The sequence below is a fragment of the Schistocerca piceifrons genome, chromosome X (assembly GCF_021461385.2).
Source record: "Schistocerca piceifrons isolate TAMUIC-IGC-003096 chromosome X, iqSchPice1.1, whole genome shotgun sequence".
Lineage (NCBI taxonomy): Eukaryota > Metazoa > Arthropoda > Insecta > Orthoptera > Acrididae > Schistocerca > Schistocerca piceifrons.
The window spans coordinates 16,371,292-16,392,291 of NC_060149.1; the positions used below are offsets into that span (position 1 = coordinate 16,371,292).

The 21,000-nt window shown below is 41.2% G+C and overlaps 1 protein-coding gene across 1 annotated transcript in view; it reads left to right on the plus strand.

Annotated features, from left to right (window-relative positions):
- Positions 1-3,048: 3,048 nt before the first annotated feature.
- The window catches only part of LOC124722149 (homeobox protein SIX6-like), a gene marked incomplete at its 5' end in the record, with an annotated part of 139,168 nt that continues 121,216 nt past the window's right edge, over positions 3,049-21,000 (plus strand). Inside the window, one exon of the mRNA XM_047247353.1 lies at positions 3,049-3,659. Within this exon, the coding sequence (XP_047103309.1) occupies positions 3,049-3,659 (611 nt within the window). The remainder of the gene's footprint in view (positions 3,660-21,000) is intronic.

Here is a 21,000-nt window from a genome sequence, read left to right on the forward strand (position 1 = left end):
AAATACCAAATACGGAAACTTCAGTCACACGAAGAAAACTGATAAAGTGAATATAATTAAATGGGTCAACATGAAAAGGGACGGATAATTTCAAGCAGCTTCGTGTAGCGGCCAGAAGCGTCTGTTATGTTGCACCAGTACTACCTTTCACTGCGCAAAATTTTGGTTATAACGAGCAAAGCAGTTTTCAGTTGAAGCCATGGATCTGAAATAGATCGAATTGTCACAGTCGATATCAGTTTATGAAAAGCGCAGAGATTTGAATAGAATTACATCTCAAAGCTTGTGTGTCGCATCCTGTGGATACATGTTCGGAAACTTCTGGAGGGCATAAAGACAAGCAGACGTCATCCCACACGCGGCGACAGATGTCCCTTCCCTAGTTGAGATATCATTCAAAGTTGCACCGCTGTTCTTCATTATTTTCTGATACTGTATTGGGATACTGTAGAGAAAAATAGGAAGGAATATCATCTATAACAACCAGTTTAATGTTTTTCAGGATATTAAGAATCTCTTGCCGAGCAATGTGATCATGAGGAATAGCGTTCCGATCTCTAGTGGGATTTCTCTGCAACTAAGAAGAATTTCAGTGTCACCTGTGACTGTTTAGATCTTAATCGAACGAGGTCGGTGTCTGTCCTTGGCGGGCTAGAAGAACTGACAGACCCTTCAAGATAGCCTGGTTACAAATTTTGAACAATCAGTTTCAAGTGAGGAATATAGGAAAGTACTACAGTCCGCTACGTATCCTCCCGTAGGAACCGCGGAGGTAAGATCAGCCTAATTGCATCGCTCACAGAGCGATTTATGCAGTCATTCTTCCCGCGCTCCAGAAACACATAAGAGGGAAAGAAAGACTACCATTTGGTAGAAATTCATCACTCACCTCACCGTGGTTTGCAGAATAATCGTGGAAGTATGGTTGCAAAACTTCTCGCGAGTTTCTCTTATTACGGGCACCACAGTTTTCATTAACGGTACACGGATTACAGTAATGAAGCAGATCAATGGAACGTGCATCAAAATTATGGGTGCATTGTCTCACGGAGCAGGTGCCTCTTCCGTGGGATCAGGTGTTACGCGACAAGAGCTGACGATGTACTACTTACAGATAACTTTTCCTTGACAATGACCAAAAATAATACTATATTCGTAGCGCATTTGTATACACACAGTGCTGAAGTAACACGACGGCATTCGACCTCACATCTCAGATCTTGTACGGGACACTGTGAGATTACGTAGCTTTACGACTCAATTAACGGGAACACGCATTGTAAGTAATGAGACAACGAAACTTAAATTACAACCGAAATGCTGTCAGAACTTACGAGATGAAAAGTAGTTAGGATGTAGTTATCGACTGCATTCGGCTCTCGACGAACTACGATATTTCGCCTCACCGTCCAAGAGGCCATTATACACTGATTGGACCGGCCGGGGTGGCCGAGCGGTTCTAGGCGCTACAGTCTGGAACCGCGCGACCGCTACGGTCGCAGGTTCGAATCCTTCCTCGGGCATGGATGTGTGTGTTGTCCTTAGGTTAGTTAGGTTTAAGTAGTTCTAAGTTCTAGGGGACTGATGACCTTAGAAGTTAAGTCCCATAGTGCTCAGAGCCATTTGAACCATTTTATACACAGATTGGAGGCTCGTTAGAACAGAGATTTATTAGAAATCCTGAGTTAGAGTGTCGAATGATTCGGCGTAGCATTGGTCTGATTATGCTTAAAGACACCACGGGCTATCTGCGTAGGGATGGGGTGTCAGCGTAAGGTGGAAAATTTGTCGCATTTTTCACACGATTTCATTGGTTGAGAACAGTTAGTAAACAAGGTATACTTAAGGGTGTATTTCATTTCGAAAACTGTGCCTAAGTTCCTGAAGATGACGCCATAAAAGACTTCGAAATCAAATGCAAATAATGTAAACAATGAACACAGCTGAGTGGAAAATTAGTATGTGCTTGAAAGGAAAATAGTTTACAACTGAAGTTCTTCATCATCCAGCGCCATTGAAGCAAAAAGAAAGTAAACCAAAGTCTTACTGACGATAATAAACCTCACCAATTACTATTGCGTCCATCGTTTCTGATCTGTGATATGCCGTTCGGTACACATTGCGAGAACAGACGTCGCAAGTCGTCGAGGACGGAAGACTACACAATTCGTCTAGGTGTTTCGGTTTAAGGGTGTCATTGAAATGCTCAAGAGAATGTTGTGCACTGCGGAGGGGCTTACTCACGAAGTTTCTAGAGCTCACACTCCAAAATGACTCGAGACACGTAGTGTTTCCTGTAGCGTGTACCTCGCATAATATCCACTACAAAAGTACAAAAATTCGAGCTCGTACAAAGGGGGCACCTTTTCCACTATACGGACCGCAGATGGAATAAGAAAGGAGAGGGATGATACCGGTGCGCAATGTACCCACGACCACACACCTCCTGTTGTTTGCGCAGCATAGATGTAGTCGTAGAAATGGTGTCTGTAATTTTGAGGCAACGGGTCGGCGAACGAAGCCGTCACCTCGGCGCATCCCTAGAGAGACGTTTTATTTGACACGGGCCCGCGGGCGACGTCATCTTGGCGCCATGTTAGAGAAACCCCGCCCTCGGTGTGTGCGGAGCGCCTTGGAGCGACCAAACGGCACTTCCGCATAGCGACGCCTAGTGACAGTGCGCGCACTGACAAAGAGTGGAGAGGTAACGGATGCGGTCGCTTCCCCCACTCCGGCGCCGGCGTCGGCTCAGCCACCGGCTCGTTGGCCGGTGGACGGCGATCCCACCATTATTCTGGTCGGCGCGCGATTGGCTGGCCGTCGCCATGGTGACGGCCAACGGGAGGCGCCGAGCGGCGGAGGCGGCGGGGCGGCAGCCGGCGGCGTGCGGCGTGCGCCAGTAGCGACATGGCGCTGGGACTGGGCGGACTGAGCGCCGCCGCCGCCGCGGCCGCCGCGGCCGCCGCAGCCGCCGCCGCCGCCTCCGCGCAGCACCACCAGCTGGCCGCGCCGCCCCCGGGTCCCACCGTGCCGCCGCCGCCGCCGCCGCCGCCGCCGCCACCGCCGCCCCCGCTCGTGCCCAGCCCGCTCTTCGCGCTGCCCACGCTCAACTTCACCGTCTCTCAGGTGGCGGCCGTCTGCGAGACGCTCGAGGAGTCGGGCGACATCGAGAGGCTGGCGCGCTTCCTGTGGTCGCTGCCGGTGGCGCACCCGGACATGGGCGCGCTCAACCGCTCGGAGGCCGTGCTGCGCGCCAGGGCCATCGTGTCCTTCCACGCCGGCAACTTCAGAGACCTGTACGCCATCCTGGAGCAGCACAAGTTCGCCAGGGAGTCCCACGGCAAGCTGCAGGCCATGTGGCTCGAGGCGCACTACCAAGAGGCGGAGAAGCTGCGCGGCCGCCCCCTGGGGCCCGTCGACAAGTACCGCGTGCGCAAGAAGTTCCCGCTGCCCAGGACCATCTGGGACGGCGAGCAGAAGACGCACTGCTTCAAGGAGCGCACGCGGAGCCTGCTGCGCGAGTGGTACCTGCAAGACCCGTACCCCAACCCCACCAAGAAGCGCGAGCTGGCGCAGGCCACGGGACTCACGCCCACGCAAGTGGGCAACTGGTTCAAGAACCGGCGCCAGAGGGACCGCGCCGCTGCAGCCAAGAACAGGTAAACAGCCCCCACTAAAACACGAAAGGAATCTCCCGACCCGATAACACAAACACGAGCACAAAGGACACTTACTGACACCCTGATACGGAACTGTAAATGCTTTCCCGTCTGTAACCTACACCTCACTTCATCTCTGCCATTAAAACCTCTTCGTCTAAAGACGATGTCGTCACGGTTACTCTAGGGTGACTGCCGTCGCTCTCGAAGTTTGTACATTCGACATAAGAACGCTATTAGCATTAGTGTCGTGTCACCGTTTGTTCGTAAACTATTTTTAACACTCACTATCTCGTGTAAGAAAAATCGTCTGAAGGTCAGAGCGTGTCAGCTAATTCAATGTACGCTTAGCCATCTCAACAGCGCTGACTAAAGTGTGGACGAGAAATATGCGTTATATGCCTACTAGGAAGTGAACCGTTTCCAGAAACGAGGTCACAGCAAATTTCCAATCGAATGCCACACCGTAGACAGACTAATTTTGGAAACATCGAGAGAATCGCTAGCTGAATAGATTCCGTTCGGCTACAGTTCTCCCATTTGAGTGCAAGTTTATTGCCACGCGTGACATGCCGCGAGTTCAGACACTAATGGTGTCCGATTTCTCTCCACTCTCTATTAATAGACTTGCAAACTTTTTTGAAATACAAGTTAAAGAACAACCGGTGCCACCCGGAAGAACTTAGGCGGGGTAGCAAGTCGTCCAAACCGCATCTCTGAGCTACCACTACCACATAGCTATGCACAATCAAAGCTGAACGTGAAATAAGAGCCGGCCGGAGTGGCCGTGCGGTTCTGGGCGCTACAGTCTGGAGCCGAGCGACCGCTACGGTCGCAGGTTCGAATCCTGCCTCGGGCATGGATGTGTGTGATGTCCTTAGGTTAGTTAGGTTTAATTAGTTCTAAGTTCTAGGCGACTGATGACCTCAGAAGTTAAGTCGCATAGTGCTCTGAGCCATTTTGAACCGTGAAATAAGTGGACGGAAATGTGAAAACCATTCCCGCAACATCAGCTGTTGAGATTTTCATACCTTGGGCACGCCCGAAATCTCGAAGCCAACAATAAGAATAGCTACAAATAATCTCTTCTTATAGTACTATAATACTGAAATTATTACATTTAAAAACCGTAAATTTGTCACGGGACAATTTATATTTTCGTTTCGAAGAGGGTGAATACCTAGAAGAACGGTATTAAGTTTCCCAAATCACTGTTAGAGCTTTCCTATGTTCTGACGCCATCCAATAGAAAATAGAGCGCTGTGATAGCTAGCGATTCCCTCATAGAGCTCGATTAATTGTTCCGATGTTTTCAGTTTCCAGAGCTGGCCGGCCTCCCCTGGTGAAGACGGAACATAGCTGCGGAAAGCGTGCTTGTCGGCCGCAGCTGTAGGTGGCGCATCTGTTGCAACCGGCCCGCGCTCCGCTCAGTCGGCTAATCCGGCGCTAACGAACCGTTGTCACGCCCCTTCCACAACAATGATGTATGGTGGGGTGCCCGCCGACGCCGTTTCACGCATCATTATTAATAAGGCCGAGTAAATATTGTCAGTCGCCATTGTCGCGAGTTTACAGCGGCTCTCGCGCCGCGGCTATGAATAATCTGAAGGCAACACAGACTTCATCCTTCCGTCACGCCGTCATCGTTTGTAACAGGGTCCGTGCGTTCGCATATCGTACAACTACGGCTCAGGAAGAATTTTATTAATCTGAAAAACACTTCTGAGGTTTTGCAGAATGATGACATTCCATCACTGTTAAAATCCAATATTTATCTCGGCCGTGCTCTATGACTGAATACATTTTATCAACGAAATATGTGTATTTCTGTTTTGCCAAGCAAATAGCTTCCGGTATCGGCTGAATTCCTACACTAGAATCACCTATATGAAACTGGTTTTAATTACGTTGTATGCGCCTTGAAATTTTGATATATTGTCTTGTATAAGTATTTTGCACCTGAGATACAGTCAGTTTAAACGACCATGGTTAACTGGAGAATTCTTTAATAAAATGAAGGAGAGAAAAACATATTTCCATTAAGAAAGCTAAATAATTATTCTTTTCACTTCACGTTGCCAAAAACTATGATTTTTCCTGGAAACATACTGTAAAGCACTGAGGACGTTTTTTCGTCCCTCCGAGAGGGATTTGCTACAAGTCATACTGTTATAACGTATTTGATTGATATAGTATGTTCTTTGACCCCATGCCACTAATATATATGATGCAACCTTCACCTATTGACTTGCCAGGAATGTAAATTAAAATTTCTGCACGCATCAAACTTTAATTTATACATGTATATGATAATACAAAAGAAAGGTAAACCAAATCACATTTAAAATCCCACCAAATTATAGGAAAATTGTATTACAATCTCAACATTTAGAAATTAGACATTAAATACGAAGAAATTCCTAAAGTCTCAAAAATCGAACGATTAAGAAAACTACTGCCTTTTATACGTTTGTATCAGGTGAAAGAATTTTGTTATTAAAAATTAATACGACTTTCAGTATAATGGTCACACATGTAGTATCAGCAGTAGCAACTTCGTTACTGAGTTGTATTAATGATGTAATAAAAAATGAGGTACTTTGTTTTGGCGCTACTTGGAGGACAAAGACGCAATCGTGACATACGTAAAAATACGAGATTTAAGAAATACCATCCTCGTATTTTTTGTATGTAAGAAGTTCATAGACCAGGATATTATTGAATACTGTAGACAGAAAAACAGGACTTGCTCTATCGAGGCTTTTAGAGCGTAAATGGCGATTGCTGCAGTCAAAAGTAGAAACGAATAGTTCGAATTTACATAACAGAAAGATTTTGCAGGATGTTTACCAATAAATCTGTTTTTCAGAATTACGTTGTTAGCTGAGGCTGATAACTTGTATGGACAGCCCAGCTCACTAATTTTATTTCCTGAAGAAAGTTATTATACAGGAACCTTATTGTATGTACATATCAGTTCCATTTTAAGCGAAGCAGACAATATGCGTAGCCACTAATTTTTTTCCTGTTGTTTTATGTTGTTCAATATGTGATTTTTCTATAAGACAAATACTAAATCATTATTGTTTACATTTTTTCGTGTGAATATTTTTCAAGTACATTTTTGCTGTCTTTCTTTATATTTTGAATTAGATATCGAATCTTTGAAGTAGCTGGCAATAGAAAGCCAGCCAGTGTATGATATACGGGTAACTAAACGACCCTACATCTGAATAGATGAACTGCAATTAATTGTTACGTGGGAATAATTGCATAGCGACAAAGATAACGATAAGTAACTAAAGACATTGAGCTAACGGTTTTAAGCGCTACAGATATTTTGATAAGAAGTTTAATTTATGTCTCATGGCATGCGAGGTCTTAGGACTTCGGCAACTAGGCGTATCTGATTTGAGGGGCACAACCACTAATTCCCAGGTGTCAATCTCAAAATATGTTTCTGTTCGAATTTCGTACTACACTAGAAATTGAATGAATAATAGGCCATCGGCAAATTTCGCATCGTCTTGAATATTTGGCGCGCAGTAGCAGTCTTATTACCAATATATATTTATAGACACAGGCGTTTTTGCATCCGTACACCGTATAACTCGTGTCCTCGCTTTCTGGCTCTATTTCCCCAGTTCTATGTGTTCATTTAGAGTTTTCTATTGCCGATGAGAACGATGAATGTTCAGTGTCTCGAACCCGCCGCTGTGGCCGATCGGTTCTAGGCGCTTCAGTCCGGAACCACGCTGCTGCTACGGTCGCAGGTTCGAATCCTGCGTCGGGCAGGGATGTGTGTGATGTCCTTAGATTAGTTAGGTTTAAGTAGTTCTAAGTCTAGGGGACTGATGACCTCAGATGTTAAGTTCCATAGTGCTTAGAGCTATTTGAACCTGTGTCACGAGCGCCGAAAGCGTAATATCGGCCGTACGGAGACTTAGGCTGAAGCTCACGGGTAGCAAAGCCAAGAGCTCTGTACGACAGCCGCAGTTTGCATGTGGAAATTAAATTCAGGTGGCGCTGAATCCGCGGCCCGTGGCCCGCGGCAGATACTCGCGTGTGTCTGACGCACGTAGCCATAACTACCTATACGAAGTAGCCTAAGCACTCACATTTAATATGTTAATTATTTTATATATTTACCGAGTAAAGAAAACTCGATATTCAGACAAAATAACTTATGAAGCAGCCTTTCTCGACAGTTCTGTTATCACCAAATCGTTTTCATTACACATAGGAAACGAGTAGAGTTCAAGAAGCAAAGAATTCTTTTTCATTTCGTTTATTGCACAGTTAAAGATCTGTTGCTTACAATTTTCAGAGGTCGTAAATTTTACAATTTTCGCCTTGTAACAACAGAAATTGTTCCAATTTACGTACATACTTTATTTATAGCACAGATTTTTATCCAAACTGAACAAATTAAAATAATAATGAATTTAACAGAAAATTTAGAAAATTATAAATTGTAGGAGAGCAGCAAAATTTCACCCGTTTTCAGTGTCTATTATTAAGATCTGTACTTGATGTTGCTTCCACAGCGCTACCCAGTTACGATGTAAAGGTGTAGCCTTACCCTCCAGAGTATAGATAAATGCTGCTTTATGCTTATCAGATCCATTTTAGGGTATATAACACATCGATTAAGGCACTATGTGGCTGAAGGTGAAGCCTATTGAGCTTTTAAATTGATTTCAATTAGTGGAAATCAATAAATCGACATAAAAATGATAATAAAAGGGGAAAATATTTATTTTCTCCGCAATAATAAATCTGTGAGTGCATAGAGGAGGATTCCGTATAAATTTTGATTTAGGTGCAGCAGATAGATATATAAAAATATATTTATCGAATACCTTGTATGACAAGTTTCTTCTTCACTTTCGCAGAAATGTTGGTAAAGTATTTCATCAGTTTACATTTACGGAGGAGCATATAAATAAATAAGCGAGAAAGATTGAGGGAATTTGTCTGCTGATTTTGAAACGAATTTCCCGTTGCTAATATTAACATTTCCAATGCAACGCAGGCAGAATAGGTCCTCAAATGTTCCATTAATTATGATCACAGTACGTTTCTTTAGTAAAGTATCCCCTTGTAATTAATTATCTTATTACCTAAGTACGTTGTATATAGGCAAAACTGTACAGTTAAAGTAAATGTACAAACCTGAATAGAACCACATGTGTAGTGACATGTTGACGACGTCAATGACCTATGATGCATATTGTATGGCTTCATAAGTTGAGCAGTTTCATACTGAAGGCTATGAATCCCCTGAAGCGGCGAACACAATGTTGGCATTGCTATATTTCTCCAATGTCGCCAGTCAGCGTGACTCTAAAAATCTGAATTGCATGATTTTTTTCTGATAACTTACATTCCTCTACAAATGGAAATAATGAACACGCCGTCTTTGATAACTTACCAATAGACACTTCTATTTAAGCAAAATTCAAATTCTTTTGTTATTTTAAATATGAGTTTTGATATCTTGAGTGATGAAATTATTGTGAGACTATGACGGCTAGCCAATTTCTTCGTAAGGTCTGTGTGGCAACTTTGACTTCGAAGTGAGCTAATTGCCTTACGTACATTGTAGTGGGAGCTCATCTCCTTCGTCACCGCGCTCAGAAAGGCCCCCTGATTCTGCGAATTATTCATTCTCCAACAGTAACGGCAGTATCTTTCAAGCAGCCAACACGCAGAGTCAGGTACCACCTTACAGCGGCAAGCAATCACGTTCTGTCCGCGAAGGTTGCCGCTTTACATAGATTTTTGGGAAAGAAATTACGAGCATCTAGCGTCGATTCCAGTTTACGACTGATGCATATTCACGTCGAAAGAAATGCTATCAAGAAATGACTAATAGCTGACCGCTTAACGTTGTACATCAGGTAGCGCAAGTTCTGAAAGAACACATTCGATAGAAACATTCATATTATTGTGATCGATAAATATGAAAATGGAAGTAGCAGAACTCGATTAGAACTCTCGGATCCTTTGGAATATCATCCTCACTCAATAAAATATCTCACAATGCCGTTTATGTTTTAATGTATTTCCTAATCTCCGTAAACTGTTGACAAAATATTGACTTTTTAACCGTTATTATTTAGAGTTCAGAAATATTGCCATTTACGTACCACACGTTACTCTTAAAGCTATGAAATATTTGTCGTAAGGCTGTGATACTCTGGCCGATTCACGTAGGCAGTCACAAATAGTATCCGTAACACTAACAGTAATAACAGTTCACATTTAGAGAGGACACCTGTTTCGAATCCAATTCCTTAACGCAGTACACATAGGCTTTTCAACAGTCTTGTAAGCACACAATTTTCTTACGTATTGGGAAGTTTTGACAACACCGCTATGGTGTAATCGATCTTCACTCTTCCGTTAACTCGATACAGTCTGATCCAATGTGTGTAGCGAGATGCGGTTGAATAGTTTACATTGTAACATCGGACAAATCTACATGCGTGCTCAGAAAACTACTGAGAAGTGCACGACAGAAAATGTATCGCATCGTACAACATATAACGGTTTCGTCCAGTTTGATTCGAGTATAGATTGCGGCTACGATGACTAATTATATTTCTCTGTGCACACTGTGATTAGTCTTAATTGCGTTGTCTCTACGAGAACGATACGTAGTTGGCTGTAATACATTCCTAGATTCTTCATTAAAAAGTGGCTCTTGACACTTTGTAACTAGGTTTTAGTGTGATAGTTGACGTCTTTCAAGTGTCGTTCAGTTCAGGTTCTTCGGTATTTCGGTGACGCTCTTTCACGGTTAAACAAAACTTTGACCTTTCACGCTGCTCTTTTTGTCTCTTTTTGACACGCCTCGATCGTCCTGTTTCGTATGGGTCCCAAACTCTTGAGCTTTATTCTGGCATGTGTCATACGAGAGGTTTGTATACAATCTCTCTCGTAGAGTTATCGCATTTTCCCAGTGTGATATTCACGATTGTGCCTCTGTGTTTATTCTATCCAATATCCAAATGGTTCAAATGGCTCTGAGCGCTATGGGACTTAACATCTGAGGTCATTAGTCCCCTAGACTTAGAACTACTTAAACCAAACTAACCTAAGGACATCATACACATTCATGCCCGAGGCAGGATTCGAACCTGCGACCATAGCAGCAGCGCGGTTCCGGACTAAAGCGCCTAGAACCGCTCGGCCACAGCGGCCGGTTATTCGATATCCCCCTCACTTGCTTACACCCAGGTATCTCACTCCAACTACGGTTCATTGATATTGTAGTTACAGGGTGATAAATTTTTGTGTTTTGAGATGTGGCCAATTATGCATTTATGAGCTTTAAAAGCCAATTACGAATCGTTGCACCACTTAGAAGTCTGATCATTATCGACTGGATATTTGTGCCACTGCTTTTTACACGGTTATGTCATTTACAATGATAAACATTCAGAGCGGGCACGTACTTCGAATCCAGTTTCCTTACATAGCGCGCAAACGCTTTGTAACACAAGCGGCGGCCTTGTAACTATGAAGTTTTCATATATATTGGTCATTTTAGGTAAAACAGCATTGGCGTGATCGATCGTTCACTCATCGTTTGTCTCAATAGGGACCTTTCACGATGTATGTATTAGGCCGCGGAAAAATGTTTTGCATTGTATCAGCTGGAAAAAAGGACAAGTAACGAAACATACAGACGGAGACAAATGAGCAGTGGAGGAGGAGTGATAGTTTTGCGGTGTCCGCAGCGCGGCGGCAGCCTGTGGCGGGCGCTGAGGTGTCGTTAGCCGCCGCCTGCCGGCCGCTCAGCCGCACCGCAATCTCTGCCACCGCTCAACAACTGTGCCTCAGTACTTCTCGTTTTCAGTTTCCGCGATACGTGACTTTTTTTAATTTAATTAACAGCTACATAGAAGCGATGTCACACTTATAATTCGACGGCGTAAGAGAATATTTCGATTCGACTATAGTGGTAATATTAGTCACCTTAACAACTGATCACATTAGGCTGACACGTTGTGGAAGATCAAGCTACCATCTGAAAACGCACACTATCACAAGAACCATAATGCCTCACAGAAAAGTTAGAAATCAGTTCATAAATTAAAAAAAGAAAATTAAAAAATTCAAACTACGCTGTCTTCGTTTACCTCACTAGGCTGTTCTCTTGTCGGTCACCTTCGCAATCGTCGCCGCACATTATGTTGAGCTACGCAGCGTCCTTGGCCAAACGCTATTGATCCAAAAATGTCCGTGTCTGAAAATGTATATAGATAAAGGGATAACTACTGCGCGGCAAATAAACCAGAAGAAGCAAATTTTGCAGGTGCTCAGTTATTAATAAAGAAATTCAGTACCAAAAAATTTCTGAGACTAAGACAAGGAAATTGCACAATTTAACACGCTGTACGGGAACGATGGCCGACAAGAGTACTGCTAAGAGAAATAAAACAAGACAATTAAGTCTCAGTTTTTATTTATTGACCGATGTGTAGGTTTTATGCTACGAAATGTTTCGCTTCTTTGATCGTCTGTGTCTCAAGATGGAAGCTTGCTCTGCCGAACATCGCCAGTTATAATGCGGTCAGATTTTAAGATACCGACAAGTGTATTTGAGCAGGAATACTCTCCTAAAAGACTATTTTTTTCTCAGCCGATGCGTGGCACTCCACCGTGACGTGAAGGTGCAAAATTTAGCAAGTGGAAAAACACAAGGCAATAAGTGAAGACTGCTATGCACTAGGACCCTGGCGTTGTCTGATGTTTCTATTCATTCCTAGGTACAGACGTACATAGATGACCTTCCAGGACATTTTTTGTGAAAGACCTAAAAAAATACTAAATCGATTACATATTTAAACGGGGAAGGATAAAATTTTCGAGAACAAAAATGGGACTTTTTTTCTTAGTATCTACGTCACATAATTCTCACGTTGTTACCCTGAATTTAACTGTTAAATTCGTTTAAATTTCCAAAAATTATCATTTGGAACCTCTTTTTACTGTTGCGCACCGTGGCGCTCAAAAAATACAATGGATGATCAGTGATTCTTCTCATTAATATAGCAATATAGTAACAGTGACGAGCAATAGATGATTTAATATATCATAAATTTAGTAGCCGGTAGCTGTTCCGTAACATAGTAACATTTGAACGAAATAACATTCAAGTTGGCTTTTACTTAACTGTTACTACTCGCCAAACAAGATTAAAAGTAACAAATGATAAAAAGGTAAGGTATTTCTCACTAGTAACATATGTTTAATTCCGCTTATAGGGAATTTATGAAAATCTGTGAGCAATTTCTTCTGAGATTAAAAGTTTCTTCTGGAACGTGAATACTGAATATATATTTCAATTATAAACCAATTCCATCAAGTTATTTTCTATAAAAATGTTTTGTCAACAAATGACCTGTCTGATTTCGCTTGTATAAATTTTAAATTCAATTGTTTAAAACCTACATCTCCAGTTCACATCTAAATCGTACTATAATTTTTTTTACTCCTAGATTTCACTTCTTTTATCTCAGGAGTATCTGTCTAGCACTACCATAAACTTTCAGTGTCTATCCTCCTTACTAAATAGATAGCCGGTGAAGTACTTTTTTTGTGGCCTTCAATACATTTTTCCCGTTTTTTTTTCGAAAGCTTGTTAGTGTTTATCTATGCTGAAGCTCGCAGAGTGATACTATTTTGAAATAGTATACCTGTAAACGAGTTTACACTGAAGCGTAAACGAGGTGTTTTATTAAAAACTATTATGGCCCATAACTGCCGACGGCATCTTTCGCAGGTGAAACATGTAGTTACTAGATGTGCAATAAACGGAAACAGTTTATGTAAAGGGTATATTTTGCTTTCTTTAGAATTTATAGCAATAGTCGAGAAGGAGTTTCTCATTAATAATGTACAGTAATTTGTTCAAACAACATGTGGCTAATTTTTTAAAACAGATTGGGTAAATTTATTTGAAACTATAGGTCACATTTATTTCCAGTTGTATTATTTCTTCTGAACTGCAACAGGATTTATATTTAAGGTGGTCGGTGCTTCGTTGGCACTAGAAAACAATGCACAGATAAACACTGCGCTTCCTTTCGCGCTATGGAAAAAAAGAAGCTGTTTGAATGCTCATAGTTCATATTTCGATTACTGACAGGTCCCTTAAGAGAATATAATGTGGTATCGTGCTCAGTTCTCTTATTAATTTCTCTGTTACTCTAACCGAAGATGACGTGATACTGTGGTATAGTCTTCCTTCCGAACTAATATCCCGTGTAATAATGACAACACTGGCGACAGAAAAATAAATCCGAAATAAGTGACGCAATGGCAAGGAACTGACCTCGCATTCAAGAGGATTTGGGTCCTACTGACCAATCGGCCGTCCAGATTTAGGTTTTCCGTGATTTTTTCCTAAATCACTTAACGTAAATGCCGGGATGGTTCCCTTGAAATGGCACAGCTAACATCCAACCTAATCCTTGCAGCACCGAGCTAGTGCTCCATCGCTAATGTTCCCGTCGACGACGGAACGTTATACACTAATCTACCTCGAATGAATCATTCACTTCACAGCGGATTTCGGCAAGTAGTGGAGCTACTGGCATCAGAGGAGCTATGACAGCGGGTCGTAAGTCGTGCTTGGATAAAAAAAAGATAAAATAAAAAAAATAAAAAGGAGAAAATAGCTCAGTTGGTAAGAGCACTGCTCGCGAAATGCAAGGTTTCTAGTTAGATTCCCGGTCTCGCAAAGAGTTTTAATGTGCAAGCGAGTTTCATTTATCTTCCCTTTATATCAAAAAATGCGAGCAAAGAAGAGTATAAGAAAATCGGAGAAAACTTTATAAATGACGGTAAACAAAATTTCAGTTTTATAAATGTTTATTATTCCGTACTGGCGTTTTCTCAACCGTAGGTGGTCAAAAACCACCCTCGACCGCGTACTTTAAATTTTGTTTTTACTTGTTCGTAAGCACATTATTATGAGTCTAGTATTTATGTCGATTCACGAATAACACGGGTAGCTATGTATCGTTGAAGAGAGTGGCAGCTATCCGATAGCCGATACCGCGCCGGTGGCTGGCTGCGACCTCTTCGTGTTGTTCGGAAACCGCAAAGTTGTCGCTCAAGTGCCCCTCTTTTGTTTGGCAACTGCGGTTCTGTTCTGCTTGCTGAATGAGTAACTACTTTATGCCGTTCGATAAGCAGCCCCCCCCCCCCCCCCCCGTGAACAATTATTACCTCGATGTAAATGTAGACAGTGCGCCAATACGTTTCGATCTTCTAAACGTGTACTATCGTGGCGCAATATGGTACGCTCATTAGGTGTATTCATCCAGTAAACGCGCGAATTGAAGTTAAAAATGCGAAACAGCTCTTTTTTATTTATTTATCCAGTGCCACTCAGTTTCTACTGAATCGTATACAACACTTTGGAAAGTGGAAGATCAACTACCTTTATAGCGCACCTTCACGATTGCATCGGTATTGTGTAACTGTACAGTCCTTCGGTATTTCAGTTTTATGAAAATGTCAAGGAACCCAGATGTTTATATTGAGCAAGGATAGTCTTATCACGGAATTATTTCAGCTTCTGTTTTGCACTCTGAACACGCTGCAACGGACTACAGAAGATGTCTACTTTAGATACTAATAAAACCTTTCTTCGGTTTAACTGAATTTACGTGACTGTAGCGAAGATGTCTAAGAATCTGTTTGTGCTTTGTTCCTAGGAAGTTCGTTATTGTTGTTGGAGGGTTTTTAACTTTAAATCTTGATGTGTAATGATGCCAAAGAATAGGCGAAACAGATACCCGAATACAAAAATGGTAGTCTTTAATTACCTTTCAGATTTTTTCTCAGAGCCTCTCTTGCGAATTGAGGAGAGTTTATCTGAATTAACTCTATAATCCAGAGGATATTTAGAACAACTGTGGCGTTGCTTTCTTGACTTCCGTAGAGATCGCTAGCAGAAAATAAGGAACTTGGCAGGGACGTAAATATATTCTCACGATATCCGTATTTACCTATACTTCACGGGTCTCGTTTGCCGTAATAATTGCGTTAAATTTTATGCAGGACATTAAAACTGTTGTGATATGTCTAGGATGCCAGTTTTGTTTTTCCGAAATAACAATCAAGATAAAGTTCTTCGTTTTGCTCGGCGAGAGCTTTACGCTCTTCCCTCCTCATTGCTGCGATCATTATTCTGCCGTATTCGCACCTGCGCCTGTAATTGAATAACGCTTACTATGTCTTATATTAAGGTGACATCCGTTGTTGTACACTCAGTTTTCCTATTCATAATGCTGTTCATTTTCAGTTGCCTTGGAAACGCATATAAACATTTTTGCACATAATTTTCCTGTCGATTTTTACCATTGACAAATCATTTATGACCTTACCTACTTAAGTATAAAATAATGCAATTTATCAAACTATGTTCAGTTTCTGAAGCGACTGGTTGGTTGATTTGGGGGAGGGAACCAAACAGCGAGGTCATCGGTCCCTTCTTTAGTTGAAATTTTATAGTTTATGATAGTTTGTTTGTAATTTCAAATTGAACCAGACACAAAACTTCGTAAATATATTTCAAACCGTAAAAGAGAGATTCGACATTTAATTAAATTATGAAACTCGAATTGCGAAAATAATACCAGACTCGAAAATGAGCTATAATCGTACGTAGACATCCGTGCGTGCAGGAAAAATGTGTCGACATGAAGTGAAAAGTATGTTGCTCAAGCAGCGTCGAGGAATTGGGTTCTAGCTGATGTAAACGCGGCGCTAATGGAAATGAAAGTACTAAGTAATAAGCAAGATGGTCAATTGTCGCCGACTGTGGAAGAGATTGTGAGTTCCTGTGACATGTGTTTCTATGCTTAGCTTATTATCGTGATTCGTGTAGGTGGAAATAAAATCACAGAATCCCATTACAGATACTTTAACGCTGATTATCTAATTAATAAAGAAGAAAAAGCCATAATTACCATTTTATATCCGGTAAAAACGCCTATAAGCGGAACTGTAGTTGAAATTTTCCATTAAACGCCAGATGTAGTACTGTTATGACCTTAATAATGTTATTTATCCCGATATACTACCAATAATTGATGCGTATTTTTTTTTGTACGACTTGCACCAATCATTGATAACTGCCGATACTTATATAGTATTTTTGTTTTCCTCCATCGTTACTTGTTGATAACAATTAATAAAAATTAACTTATGCTCTTATTTATTGGCAAAATTTTTCCATTGGAAAGTGAACCCTCGGTGCAGTTTCCTTGGGCTGACAGGACTAAAAGTTTTGTAAGTGTTAATGAACACATGTTCGAATGTGATCTGTGAATCCTTATTTCGCTGATCGAAGAAAAAGCTCCATTCTCTCTGGTCTGGTTCTTCTGTGTATATATTCTTGCTGCTGCACTGTAAAATTTCTTATGTGATTTTACTGCGTTGACCATGAAGTGGGACGTTTTGTTTGCTTATTATAAATGTGAGAAAATGTACTTGAGTTGTGCAAGTTGTTTAAAATTATAATGATTAACAACTGGAGATGTAGAGCGTGCTACAAATTTGACATCTCGTATTGGTACCTTTGTACGTTCTTGTATGATACGAAATAATTTTTCTAGTGAGAAACTAATTCCTCACATACGAACTAAAGGTAGGAAACGTGATGGAACAGCTGATGGCTAGTCGCGCATGCATCCGGAGCTGCTACCGAATGAGGGAGCGAGAGGGTGTAGCTGCCAGCCACTGGACTTTCATTCGCAAAGACAGCGATTCAAATCTCCGTTCGTGCATCCATATTTAGGTTTTTCATTGTTTCTCTAAACCGCTTATGGCAAATGCAGGGATGGTTCCCTTGGAACACACACGGCTAAATTTCTTCCCCACCCTTTCTCAAACCTAGTTTATGGTCCGTCTCTAATCTTCTTGTCGACGGAGCTTAAAACCTAACGTTGCTTCGCCTTTCTAGAATTGCTATCAACTTCTGTCTTTGAGAGCGCCATTGGTATATATCTGTGGATTGGACAGTTACGTATTTCGATCATCCAGATTCATTAAAAGAACTGGCTCGTGAGATATTATATTCTGTAATAAGAGGCATGCGTCGGGTAAGGTAGTTTTATCAAATTTTACGGCTTGTCATTAACCCGCGAGCCCTGGTAACATACTTTGTCATTATGTTGTACAGAATTTTATTACCTGCTTTCTCTTGCAAAATACAAGTGCAACAGAGGTATACCACGGCTAATAAAACGTTAAAAATATCATTTTAAATCACAGTCCCTTAATTGATCCTTAGATAAATAAGACATATTCTTCAATTATTAACATCATATCTGTTCCAAGTACGAATTGTACGAAACTGAACAAACTGTGTCTGCAAAGGCTCCCAGATTCGGTTATCGTTGTTGTGTAGACGCAGATTTCAAGACGTGTTCTGCTGTTTTTTTTTCTTTTTACTTTTTAGGTTTTCTTTTATTTTTTATTTAGCCATAGAGATAGTATTTTTTTGGCCAATAAACATATTAGGTATCTACCCGGAATTTTCTAGGATGCTGTAAAGATGTTGCGCATACACAGATCACCTGTACATATCCGTGCTTTAGTTTCTGAAAATGTAAATTATACGAGGACGTGCTGAAAAGTAATACCTCCGAATTTTTATTCTGTTCTCTACGTGGGTTGAAGTGTTACATGTGAAGCAAATTACTCAGTCGACTTTCCCGCTTCGCAACCCTCTGCCGCTAGAGGGCTCCGAACTGTAGCTTGTAACGTGGCGGTAAGTAAGAGACAGCATGCTGTAATGGAGTTTGAATTGGAAGATTATTTACGGAGCACCCTCTCCTTCAGCATGACAATGCTTGACTAGACACAGGAGCTGCCACATCTACAGCAATCCGACGTCTTGGGTTTACTGTCATTTATCATCCTCCATACAGTCCCGATTTGGCCGCATCCGATTTTCATCCGTTTCCAAAACTTAAAAAATACCTTCGGGGACCTCACTTTGACAGTGGTAAAGCGATGCAAGCAGAGGTGAGTTTGCGGCTCCGTCAACAAAGTCAAACAGTCTACAGTAACTGTATCAACAAAGTCTCTTTCGGAGAAATCTGTTCGCTGCCAAGATGGCTATGTTGAGAAGGAAATATGTAAACATGAAGAATAGAGATGTAGAATGTTAATAGCGTTTGTTTTACTGAAAGAATTTCGGAAGTTTTCACATAAAAAATTCGGAGGCAATACGTTTCAGCACACCCTCGTAGAACATTGTTCTACTGTCGGAAAATGAGGTAATTGTGAAGGAGGTGTTGGCTGAGATTAGAGACATGGACAGAGTAGAAACAATAAGCTGACATTGGAAGGTAAGAATTAATTTCGTGCCAGATACTGTCAACAAGATAAAGACTAAACATTGCTCTCATGGTCTATGGCGCTCCCATACATGTCCTGGATTCATTCAGAGGATGACAGAACTTGTTAGTTGCTTTCTTTGTTCCCTTTATAACGTCAGTCAGTGCAGAAGTGAGAGACGCAAGACATGTAGTATAACACATGAAATCGCACTTGCTCTTGTGCGACGACTCCATTCGTCTCTTGGCATAGGTTTTGTTAAGAAAAAGATAAATAGCTTATAGATCCACAGAACGTCTAGAATTGAGTGAAAAGATTATGAAAAGCATTTGAAAATTTGTGGACTATTAACAGTTTAGTAACGAGGCCAAACATTCCCTACATACTTTTTTTTCAATAAATTCTAAATTCTGTGACCGCGTAATATGTGATAAAACTATTGATGCTTCGGCTGCTGTTGCGGACACCCTTCATCGTAGGTGGCTATACTCTGCGAATGACAATAGTGAACGCCGAAGGACAGTTTTATTCCATAACCGAGAATTTAAAGCGCCTTTTTTGTTAGTCGTGGATTGTCTTTATTCGCCTTTATGCAACCAAGAATGATGAGGATATTTCCAGACAACGGAAGAGTATGTCTACTTTACCGCAAGAGGAAGTACTGAGAAAATTAACATCAACTTCGAAAACGTTAAGGGAATAAGAAGGCATAGGGTGGATTGACGATGAGAATAATTCGTACTCGTCTGTTTCATTTCTCCTTACTCAACGAGTCTTTAATGGCGATACATACTTTGGAACAGGCCAACACTCCCGGCACAGTAAGCCCAGGAACTTAATTCAATGTATCGTTTTTACTATCAATGATATCGCGTATATAACAGGAAACTGAGATATTAACAGCGTCGCAGAGCGACTTATTCAGTGCGACATAATCAGATCTGTCACCGAAGAGAACAATAGAGAGAAAATTGAATGTGCATTGTTACTTTTGAATGTAAAGCAAAATAACCTTTTTTTAGACATTAGGTTAGTTTCAGTTTAAGACTGTATTGATACTTACAGTATCAGGTTTGACTTCTTCACAAAAGCATAGTTCCGGAATACTGCCGCTTTCGAGCACGAGGCCTGGAATTTGTTTACCGGAGATCACTTATTTGGTGTGTTGGTGACGTGGTTTTTCGATTCCTGCTGTGTGCAACAGTATTCTTTGGTCTGAAATTACGGAAAATCCACCCAGCAGCTTTCATTCTGATTTATAGACAGTCGAAATTAATTAAATCGAATGCTGTTTCCAAATGGGAGTTTACGTTAAATTACAGTCTGTTTTTTCACCCAATGCAGTCCCCTTTAATATTAAAAACGTGTAAAGAAGAGGAAACGCAACTTGTTGGTTGAGATTAGAGACATGCACAGAGTAGAAACAGTAAGCTGGCATTGGAAGGTAAGAATTAATTTAGTGCCAGATACTATCAGCAAGATGAAGCCTAAACATTGCTCTCAATGTCTTTGGCGCTCACAGACATGTCCTGGCTTCATTCAGAGGATGAAGGTACGACGATCTTGAGAAGAACAGAAGAAAAAGTGAAAATGGAAGAAATTAAAATAAATATTTGTCGCTAACAATGTTTATTTCTCGATAACGAACTCTAATTTCTCTATATCTTGTCACTGAATCGAAAGCCGGCGAATTTTTTGTAACTGTTGAACTTGAGAGATTATTCCCTTTAACCTACCCTTGAACTGTTACTCACTGGGACGTTATTAGAAAACGTATGTAAAAGTATATACATTGTGACAAAATCTGTAAGATTTGTTAATCATTTTCACATATTTTCAGATTACTTTGTTACAAACTATTCTGTAGACTGCACTCCGGTTCATTTTCTGCCGAATCAAGAAGTTCTTGTACAGTACATACATTTATTCAATTCTCGTGCGTCAATGATTAGTCTGTCGTTATTGTGTG